General features: G+C 40.2%; 1 protein-coding gene across 1 annotated transcript; it reads left to right on the forward strand.

The window, feature by feature from the left end:
- Nucleotides 1–1,484: 1,484 nt before the first annotated feature.
- Nucleotides 1,485–3,193, forward strand: LOC102706121 (myb-related protein 306-like). Its single transcript, XM_040526907.1, has 3 exons — nt 1,485–1,966; nt 2,053–2,182; nt 2,370–3,193. Exons 1-3 carry the CDS (start codon nt 1,834–1,836, stop codon nt 3,064–3,066), a joined length of 960 nt encoding a protein of 319 aa, XP_040382841.1. The 5' UTR covers nt 1,485–1,833; the 3' UTR covers nt 3,067–3,193.
- Nucleotides 3,194–11,817: the final 8,624 nt, after the last annotated feature.

Genomic DNA, 11,817 nt, shown 5'->3' on the forward strand with positions numbered 1-11,817 from the left:
ACAGGTAGAGAGGGAGAAGTCGACGTTGGATTTGTCCTAATCTAGTAAGCTTTTTAAAAGTTTTTTCCCCGTAAAGTTTTTAGAGACATTTAGACATGTTAAGGGTGTTTATAGAGTTAAGTTTCCCTAGAGTCATTTGTTTTTTCTTCCTCTTTCATGGTGGCTACTGCTTTCTTCGGTATAAAGGCATGTTTGTTCCATAGTCGAGGATCCAAACGGAAATATAATGCTGGTTTTAGGACGTATGCCTATATAATGTCTGTCTTTAAGCCGTCTATAAGTTATAAAATTTGTAAAAAAACCCCACCCCATCTAACAGACGACCACAGCGTCTCTTAAGAGACGGTAGGGATACATGCTCCGATGTCAAACCGACACCACTAGCACTGTTGTACGTCGCGTCTCGTATATTCGCTAGTACCATTGATTATCTTGATTTATGTGTCAAAGGATAAATTAAATGTTTTGCAGACAAATAAATATACAAGTCATTATACAAGCCGTCTATTTAGCTGTCTGCATTTGTCAAATAGACAATAACCATCTACACTATTGTACTTGCCCTTATAGGGTTAAAGATGTTGGTGACTTTGCATGTGTCGAAATTGTCCAACTGATTCCTACGGTATTTTAAGATACTAAACATCTTTATTATAGTATTTAATATCTTTTTCATGTATCAATATGGTTCCAATAGACTTATATTTAAAATAACCATTGCTGGGAAGGGTTCCTGGGTGGTAGGTGGAGGCAACCTGGAAAATGGCCACTCTATACCGACGGTGGAGAGGCACAAGAAACCGTACGAACTAGCAAGCCACTCTATACCGATTTTGGCCACTCTATATCAACTCCAAACTAAAGCTTAAAAATTTATAACTTCAGCTTATAACCATAAGCAGAAGTGAAAAGACGAGGATACCAGTCATCGTCTTAAAATACTCAGAGCTTATTCAGTTTAGAGGAATTTCAACCCATAGGATAGAAAAGGTGAAGGGATATGAATGCACGACAACATCAATTCATATTAATTTTTTCAAGAAGTTTGAGTGGATCGAAATTTTTCAAGTGTTCTCTCTTCAACTTGTATAAAAAGAAAATTTCCTTTGGTTTTCATATATTTTATTTCTACGAACCGAATGGCTCCGTATATTTTATTCCTTTGGTTTTCGTATGTTTTTTCATTTAAAACGAATATGCTCTCGACCTTGAGTAGAAAAAGAAAACATTTTAACCCTTCGGTTAACGGGCCAGCCCAGAAAGCCCACAAGAACAGGGTCAACTTCACTACACACCTCCATTTTTTCCCCTCCTCAATGAACCAGTGAGCTCACCTGACCTCACATCTCATCTCACACCCCTCTCTCCATTCTTCTTGTCCCTAGTAAATGAATAAAAGTTACTCTACACAGACACTGCCACGTCACAGGTCAGTACAGTGAGTCGCCGTGGCCGTGTATGTGGACCGCGACGAGAGGGTTTGTTGGGTCGTCACCTCACTTATCTTGGCGCCTACCTCTCGCTCCATCTCCATGGACGCATGGTCAAACCCCACAGCTGTGCGGGGCCGCCTATATATACCGCCGGAGACGCACCGCCGACCCATTGCCGTCGATCTCCTCCCGGTTAATTCCTTCGCTTGTGGACTCCTGTCTCGCTCGCTCTCTTCCCTTCGCCTTCCTCCTCCTCCTGTTCACACCCACCGAGGTGGTGGAGTGGAGTGGAGAGAGAGTGGAGCTACCAAGAACGACGGCCACCACCTCTTCTTCTTCTTCGTCTTCTTCTTCTTCTTGCTCGCGTTTGTGAGGTGGAGGGGGAGGGGGGGATCGAGCGATGGGGAGGCCGCCGTGCTGCGTGAAGGCGGAGGTGAAGAAGGGGCCGTGGACGCCGGAGGAGGACCTCATGCTCGTCGCCTACATCCAGGAGCACGGCCCCGGCAACTGGCGCGCCGTGCCCACCAACACCGGTGCGCGCGACGGCCACCATCTCGTTCCTCGAATTTGGTTCTCGGGAGGTGGTTTTTCTGACCGGAGAAGCGCGTGACGTGTGCAGGGCTGATGCGGTGCAGCAAGAGCTGCCGGCTCCGGTGGACCAACTACCTCCGGCCGGGGATCAAGCGGGGCAACTTCAGCGAGCAGGAGGAGAAGCTCATCGTCCACCTCCAGGCCCTCCTCGGCAACAGGTAATTAACACCATAAGTTCATAATCTGATCTACTTTCTCTTTGGTATCAAAAGATAGGAAATTTTGGCGAGTGGTAAGTGGTTTTATGTATGAGAGAGTTGATTGATTGATGGATGGATGGGTTGATTTTTGGAGCCCTAATTAAGTTTTGTGTGCTTGGGTTTTGCGGTTCTTTGATTCGGGTAGGTGGGCGGCGATCGCGTCCTACTTGCCGGAGAGGACGGACAACGACATCAAGAACTACTGGAACACGCATCTCAAGAAGAAGCTCAAGAAGATGAGCGCCGGCGGCGGGGAAGGAGGCGACGGAGAGGGCGGCGGCGCCGGCGGCGGTGAGGTGAAGACCAGGGCGGTGGCGCCCAAGGGGCAGTGGGAGCGGCGCCTCCAGACGGACATCCACACCGCGCGCCAGGCGCTCCGCGACGCGCTCTCGCTGGACCCCTCGCCGCCGCCGGCCAAGCCCGCGCTGGAGTCCGTCTCGTCGGCGGCGGGCGCGGCGCCGTCGTCGCAGGCGGCGTACGCGTCTAGCGCAGAGAACATCGCGCGGCTGCTGGAGGGTTGGATGCGGCCAGGCGGGGACGCCGGCTGCGGCGCGGCCAGGAAGACGACGACGGCGACGACGCCCTCCGGGTCGAGGTCGTCGGCGTCGGTGCTGTCCGGGGAGGCCGCGTCCGCCAGCCACAGCGGCGGCACGGCGCCGACGCCCGACGGCTCGACGGTCACAAGCAAGACGAAGGACGAGACCGCGTGCGGCGCCGTCGCCGCGCCGCCGCCGGCGTTCTCGATGCTGGAGAGCTGGCTGCTCGACGACGGCATGGGCCACGGCGAGGCGGGGCTCATGGACGTGGTGGTGCCATTGGGGGACCCGAGTGAGTTCTTTTAGTGCAAGTGAGAAAAAAAAATGGGGACAAAAAAAAAAGATGACAATAAATGTGACTAGCCTTGAAGAACAAATTAAGCCAATCAATCACTGCAAATCCTTGGTGATTTAGATCATCAAAAGCACAAAAGCTGGTGTTGATCTAGCTTAGTTAATCTAGCTATATCATCTCTCTCTCTCTCTCTTTTCTTTTTTGAGTTTTTGTTGTTAATTAGGGTTTGGAACTGATCATCTTTGTAAGTTTCTATAGTAGTCTCTATAGTAATCCATGGTGGATCATGACTGGATCCATTGTGAGATGAGCCTGTCATGAAATGGAGGTTGGCAACAAACAATAGAATTGTACATCTCTTTTAATAACAAAAATCTTATATATCAGTACACTAGCAAAATGTTACTCTATCCTTTGTACTTTATTTGTGCTAGATTTGCTGTAAAGTAGTAGATGAAGAGTTTTCAATCTACTTTACCCAGTGGTACAGTACTTCATATATAGCTTGATTAATATTGCGAGTAATATTTGCAATTCACGGACGAGTACTATGATCCTTCTTCCAGTGAAATGTACTAAAACATGTATTCCTTGCATGGTATTATTCACAGTTAATTTTCTACAAGGATACACAAGTATACTATAGCTAGAGATGAGGAAGTATTAAATGGAAAATCGCAAAAAGATAATAATAATAATAATGATAACAAGCCAGCCTTAAATGTAAGAGTCGTACAAATTGATATAGCGTGGTCTCACGCATTGATTTGATGCGCACTAATTCATGAGAATCATATGGTGTTGCGATGCATCTAATGCTTTGCTTCTAGCTAGTACGTGTACTGAGTAGTGAGCACTTGATGTGTATATATATACTCCATCCCAGCTAATTAACCTCATTCATGTCCCATATGCATGTATCTTAATTTTCTGATTATTCATCACGCTACTCATAGTTGCAACAAGAAAATTTTACTAGTACAAATGTTTTCCTATGGTAAACTATGGTCTTGTTTAGGGAAGCTTTCCACGGCTACTCTCTCTGCTAAATTTTTGGTTCCCCAGACAATGTAGATTCTAATTAAAGTTTTAAAAATGAAGTAATGCTATTAGCAGCGAGAAGCTTGAAAACTCACTTTTCTATATTATCTGGCTACTTAGTTCTTCTTAGAATCTTCAAACTTCTCAAATAAGAGCATAGGGTGAGTTTGAGAGTGGGTGAAAGACAAGAAGAAGAAATCATGCAAAAATGAGGTATCTTGGTAGTGAATGATAAATTAAGTGTTAGTTGTTGTAAAATTTAAAATAGATTAATATAAATTTTAAAACAACCTTTAGATATATTTTTTAAAAGAACATACTATACTATTTAACAGTTTGAAAAACACGCTCACAAAAATCGATGAGAATATATCCCGTATCATGCAGCCTAAGTGAGCTAGCTCGTAAGAGCAAGGCTAATAATAGCTCACAAGCTGGCTATAAGATTTTTTATAGTCTTTTTATAGCCGACCCATATAATAATGAGCTATTCATCATTAATGCAGGACTCACATGTTTTTTTTATAGAGTTTCTTGGCTCTTATGCCTGAGCTGGCTATAAGCTTACATCCCGCTTCTCTTCTCTCTTTCTCCCCTCTCTCCTCCACATCAGCATTTAGCCTGTTTATAACCTGTCATTATACTTGCTCTAAAAGGAGAAAACTAACACTTAATTAGAAAACGTATGAAGGGAAAAAATTTAAAATAGTAGTATCATAATTAATTTGTTTGTTGCCAGATTAGCAACAAAAAAGTAGCATTAGAAACGTACCCTTCATCCTCTCCAACACCGAAGGAAACACTTTGTTTTTTTGTCAATAAATACGGCTAATCCCTCAGATCGATTTAAATTAAATTTATGTATATATAGAGATGCCTCCATATACACACTTGGTGTGTGTGTAGGTACGTGTAGAAAGGGATCGAGTTAATGTGCAATGCAAATGTTTGAATGCCCTTGTCTCTTACTAATCAGTATACTTGTGCCACTACTGATCATCAACTTGGACAAACCCCAGGGTTGCAATTAACTGGGCTTTTGCCTCGCTGCGATGACTAATTAATAGGACACTTAACCTAATTTTTTCTATGCTGATGGCGACCACCGGCCGGCGGGCACGGCCATAGAATCTGACATTGCATTTAAGCACCTTTGCCTCTGCAGTTAACATTTGATGTTAACTTGATCGATGTTGGCGTACATATCTGTTATATCACTTGAATATATGCAATAATATTGTATCGACCTAAGGGGTATATATTGCTACCTACCTACATCTTTTTGTGCACCCAAAGGTCGTTAAGCAATTATGTTTTCAAGATCCTTTTGTATAGTCCAGCAGTTTACTGCTTTCAGTTTTCTTTTTTCCTTTTCAAAACCAGGTTAAATTTAATATCATCCGATCTTTTCGCTTTTGATTATGTTTATAAGCCAAAATTTGAATTTTCAACTTTTCGGAGTTTTTCACAGTAGTTTATTTTTCAGCCTTCCCTTTTAGCTCACTGAGAACACATATATAATTCTTTTATAAATTATTTTTAGTTTGCAAATATGCCATTTGTCTTTTTTCCTTCAAAATCTAAACAATCACCCCCAAAATACTGGGTTAGCTAGCTAAGTAATTAAACTGAAAACAAAAATATATCTATGTAAATTTTCCACGCATGTTTTCTTGCTGGAATCCCATGTTTCAAACGAGACCTTATGTTTCTCTCGTGTAATCTTAGTTGGTTTTTTATCTATCACATCAGCTTAATTTCGTATATAGACAAAAAGGTTATAAACGAGATCACGGTCAAGAAAACGAATTGCGAATAAATTAATTGCACCTCCTGTTTGTGCGTTTTTCACATTTGACCTCTTTAGAGCTCACATGTTTCCATGTTAAATAGAATTCAGTGACATAGTAGTATACCATGTCGGCATGTGATGCATATTACTTGTATTATCAAGAGAGATCGAATTTTCTTGATTGTATAAATCCAGGTCACATCAAGTATGGTTGATCCACGTCCATGCATGCTTTTGCTCAATTCAATTCCATTTAGGAAAGAGAGTAAATTTCACAAAATCATGCCAAGTTTGGTGAACTATCACTAGTTCATGGTTCAAGGCCATTTAATTTCTTTCTAATCAGGGCTCGCCCTTAGCTCAACCTCGCTTTGGATATATCTTACCTAGCAACAAATTTAAATGACTTTTTTTAAAATAATGAATTTAAATGACCCTGTTTAGAACAAGGGGAAGTTGTCTCCAAATTATGCTGACCTTCCACCGAGTTGACTTGTCCACGTGCCTCTCCACGTGGCCTTAAGAATCATATTAAACTAAAGGACAAATTTGTAGAAAATATAGGGTTATCTTTTGGCTTTTCTAAGAAAAATAAAATGACATATTAATTTACAGACAAAAAATAATTTATAAAGAATTTTTTATATGTGCTCTCTTAGCAATCTAAAATTAAAGACTGGAAAATAAACATCGATAGAAAATCTCAAAATCTACTCTAAATTAAAGAGTGAAAATTTAAAGTTTGCCTTACAAACGGTAGCATAAGCGAAAAGATTAGGCCCTATGAATAAATGAAATGATAGGGACTAATTTTGTATATATCTAAAATTTCACCAGACACTTTTAAGCATATATATATATATAGCTATGCCATTGACAGAGCAAGTTCACTTGTCGGTCTCACAACACTAAAACCAGATGGAATGGGATAGGATCTTGACTTTTGAAACGGGGCATTAAGTGGATCTCTTCCACTATATATTCTGTAAATGCTTAAGATATTATGATATTGTTAAATCCCATAAAATAAGTTTGGTTTATGGAACTGTTACTCGACAACGTGGTCTTGTTACAGTTTAATAAAGAATTAAATGCGGCATGTTTTTTTAAAAGCAAGTGCAAGCTAAATTAGTGGTTTGTGTGGAACCTGAAGGATCAGCTTGTCAGTTAGGCTCCATATCTTATACTGCCATAGTTTTATATTATAAGACTTTTTAATCATAAATACAACTAAATTTAGACACATATACTTTATATATATTAATCAATACTTATTAAATCTATGAGTAGAAAATTTTATAATATGGATTGGATGGAGTACTATAATAATTCACCAAACATACGAAGAGTCGTTGTATATTATATTGAAAATACAATCTCTCTTTATTGGTTTCACCAGATTATATGAAAGGGATAATTTTACTATTCTTATAAGGTACTAGGAGTTACCTTTGTCCAGTGTAAAATTTTATATCTTCAATTAGCAGGAACTTTTAAAAAACCATAAAATTTCTCATATCAAAATATGTTGTCATTCTCTCATTCCAAAACATTTTAGAGGTGATATTTCTTATCTACTCTTCACCAATACACACAACTGTTAATCAGACTTAATGCCGCTTTCGGAAGTAAATGAAATGTAGTTACTAAAGATAACGATGTAATTTGCTACATCTTAGTGTACGATTTGAAATATGCTTGAATGATAAATAATCTTAAACAGTGGAAGTACTTAGCAAATAGAAATAAGAGGCTTTTACCATCCTTAAAAGATACTGAGAAAATCATATTTTTCTAGTATAAAACTTGGTATATCAGCACAAAAAATTTTGGTCTTAAAATTTTTATACCTCCATATACTCTCTCAATAACCACTTCTCTACAAATATGTTGACTACTTGACTCATATTCCAAGTCTAAATACCTCAAGCTTTTCTATGGGCCCAGCCCAAATACTTAAAAATCTATGACAGCTGCCAAATATCATTCAATAAGAAGAATCAAAAGACATGACATATGAACCTGCTGCACAACACAAAGAGGGTGAAGAGGGTGTTTAGATTGAGAAAATTTTTAGAAGATGTGTCACGTCAAATGTTTGACCGGATGTCGAAAAGGGTTTTTGGACACGAATGTAAAAACGAATTTCACAGCAAGCCTGAAAACCGCGAGACGAATCTTTTGAGCCTAATTAATCCATCATTAGCACACGTTGGTTACTGTAGCACTTATGGCTAATCATGGACTAATTAGGCTCAAAAGATTCGTCTCAAGATTTCTTTCATAACTATGCAATTAGTTTTTTGGTTCATCTATGTTTAATGTTTTATTTAGGTGTCCAAAAATTCGATGTGATGTTTTTAGAAAAAAATTTTAGAAACTAAACAAGACGAAAGTATGTGGTTTTATCTCACAATAAAACTTTGCTGGAACTTCTCCCATAAACCCAGCAAGTGTGAACTGAACTCCATGTTGCTCCTGATGCCATGGTGTGCGACAGCGTGGTACTGAACTGGCAGTCCCATGGATTCATTCAGAGGCAGAGAGAGAGGCTCATCACTTCATCGGGGAGAGGATTAAAGAGCAAGAGAACAAGAGCAAAGTGGCTATATGCATGTCATCACCTCTCTCTCTCTCATGCAATACACTAGTGGAACAGTGCTCCTACACTGCCCTTGGAAATATGCAGGCAAGCCTTAAATGCCCACACTAGTAGATCTTTAAAGCCATCCAGCTTTGACCTTTTCCTTTTCTCCCTTGCCTCACCTGCTGCAACTTTCAACTTTCTTTTCTCTCAACACAAAAGCTGTAAAAAAAATGGGATGAGCTAGAGAAAAAAGAACAGTACTAGTACAGAAGCTCTCATGCATGACATGACCATGCAATGCAATGCAAGGCTAGCTGTGGTTATAATAACGAGAACACTGTGTTCTTTCTCACCTTCTTTGCAGCCAGCTGCATATATAGCTTTAGGCCTCTGTGAGTCTGTGACTGTGAGTGCTGTTCTTGTGTGTGGGGAGAGAGCTATCTAGCTGCCTTTTTGCACTGCCCTTTGGCCCCTTTCCTGTTTGTTTTGAGCTAGCCATGTGTAGTAACTGCATGACATTTGTCATCAGCTACTAGCACAGCAGTATATGTATACATAACCTCCTACTAGTAGAAGACAAAAATCATATAAAGAGGAAACCAATCCAACAACTGCTGCTGCGAAATGAGAGAGAGATTGTGTTTGAGAGAGAGGATCGGTAGTTCATCAGTGTTGTACGTGTGCTGCATGCGTGGCAGATAGAAGAGTAGGAGAAGTGAAGAACTGAGAGAGTAGAAGAAGACTTGGGTGGTGTTTAGTTTACAAAATTTTTTTTAAAAATATCATATCAAGTTTTCGGATACATATTTAAAGTATTAAACGTAGCCTAATTATAAAATAAATTTTAGATTCCGGCTGGAAACCGCAAGACGAATTTTTTGAGCCTAATTAATCCGTCATTAGCACATGTTGGTTACTGTAGCACTTATGGCTAATCACTTTCTAATTAGGCTCAAAAGATTCGTCTCAAGATTTCTTCTCTAATTGTACAATTAATTTTTTAATTTATCTATGTTTAATGTTTTATTTAAATATCTAAAAATTTGATGTGATGTTTTTAGAAAAAAAATTTTAGGAACTAAACGAGACCTTGAATGCAGAAGACGGCCAGTGCCGAGCGAAAAAGGGAAAGCTCCGGGCTTTAAATGCGTCTCCCCTAGCTACTCGATGATAATCCAAGCCCAAGGCCGTTTCTTGTGAAAGGTTTCGTTTTTAATATATTTAAAAATATTACTATGTCGTCAGCAACAAGATCATTAATTACTTGCATGAGAAGTTGCATTGGAAATAATATAGCAGATTTTTCACGTAAATGAAAGTCATTGTATCCTTCTCTTTATGCCACGTCATCAGAAGTGCTGACAGAACCGAAATATCGGCTGGAAATAGCTGTGTTCAAAGTAGGCTCGAGAATATGTAAGAGGAAATATCATCTATGTTTTTAGATATTTGTTTAATAACATAAATGATAGAATTAACTACTAAAATCTACTCTAAAAGCTGAGATGTTGAACATCTATATAGATTTTTTTGAAAAAAAATATAGAATTCGTTGAAAAAAATACACGTCATTTATTAGTTTACAAAGCGTGCGCTTAAACGCTAAGAGAAGTCTAATAAAAAAATATTTCTGGCATTGTGAGATCTATCCACATGTGAGATGACTTATTAGCAGTGGTGAGCTCTCTCCATTGAACCATCTCTTGAGTTCTGCGTAGCTGCAAAGCACCGTTGATCGACCGGTCGAGAGAGCAAGATGGATTAATTCTTGGATCGTCAAAGACTACTCAAAGTTGGTAGCTAGGTAGAGATCGACACATGTACTACTGCTGTTGCATGGTTGCTAGTGCTGGCTAGTGCATACATATTGGAAACCGGCCGGTCGTCTCGATCTCGCCCTCCTTGGAACTGTGCGTCGTACGAGTAACGAGCTCATCAAGAACCTGCAGTATGCTTTGGAAGTGCAGTAATGGCGACCCAAAGGAGGATATATGCATGGAGAAGACGATGGATCATCGATCACCTCGATGATGAACTTTGATCGATCTTGTCATAAATGTAAGAGAGGACGCCGGTGGAAGTCAAGTCAACCGCCCTGCCGGCCCCCGTCTATCACGTATATATATGCTTAAACAGACTAAACTATCGAGATCTATATAAGTCCCTAAGGAAGATGCTAAAAGAAACGTCTAAAGGCCTATAGTACACCTACCCTGCTACTCTAGGCCTATAGCGGTGTGTACTATTGAGTAGATCATTTAATGAGATTTTAGCCCCTCCAAACAAACAAGGTAGAATTAAAAGGAACTTATGTTTTAGTCCTAGAACTAAAAAGACTTATGGAAACAAACAACACCTAAGTCATATCACAGTGGCTGACATGTGTTCCCATGGTTAGTAGGGTTTATATATCAGCCACTCACGTTCCTCTAACTTAAGTCAGGTGAACTGCTTCTGTATTTTTTATGCCACGTTCTTTGCCCAAGTTAACTGGTCTAGATTCTCCCGTTTTTCGTGTGGTTTTTCAAACTATTAAACAATGTGTTTTCTTGTGAAAATTTTATATAGAAAAATTAATTAAAAATATCATATCAATGCATTTTTCAAACTTTTTATAATTAATAATTAGTTAATCATATGCTAATCTGTTACTGTGTTTTCCGCCCGAGCCTACTAAAGAACGCGACCTTAAATCCGCTAACCCTGAAGCGTGTCGTGTGTAGAATCAGCATACGCATGTTACTCTACTTCACTTTCACGTGTAGCAAAATAAAAAGGAAGTAGTGCATGTTGCTTGGATGTTTCCCTTGGAGATGGCATGGATGACCAACATGTAGTGCTACTGGTCTGCAACTTCTGCTGCATTCGATCGATCAATGGGCACGATGGAGTCGTAAGTAAATGATCGAGATGGATATATAGATTATCGATCTATGGTCTTGATGACACTGTGTGTGTCAACGAAGAATCAGTCTAGTGGAGCACTAGTATCGATCTATCCACACTTATAAAAATATCATCAGTCTGATCCATTACTGCGTGACACACACTGACTGACAGTGTGTGGTGCAGGAGAAAGAGTCAGCCCCATGTCCATAGCCATTACTCCTCTGTCCCGGCCTCTCCCTGCACTGCAACTGGACCTAATCAAAGCACATATACATGCTCCTACCTGCAGCACCACTCTCCTGCCACCCCATGTCATGCATGCATCTTCTCACCCACATCACCCCTAGCTTTCTGAATTCTGATCAGTAACCATCGCAAGAAATTTCCCCCTGCCGGCCCGCCGGTGCTCCGTCGATCGTCGCACGAGACGACGTGGCGCCGGCGACGACGGCG

Source organism: Oryza brachyantha, chromosome 8 (genome assembly GCF_000231095.2).
Source record: "Oryza brachyantha chromosome 8, ObraRS2, whole genome shotgun sequence".
In the NCBI taxonomy this organism is placed as follows: Eukaryota; Viridiplantae; Streptophyta; class Magnoliopsida; order Poales; family Poaceae; genus Oryza; species Oryza brachyantha.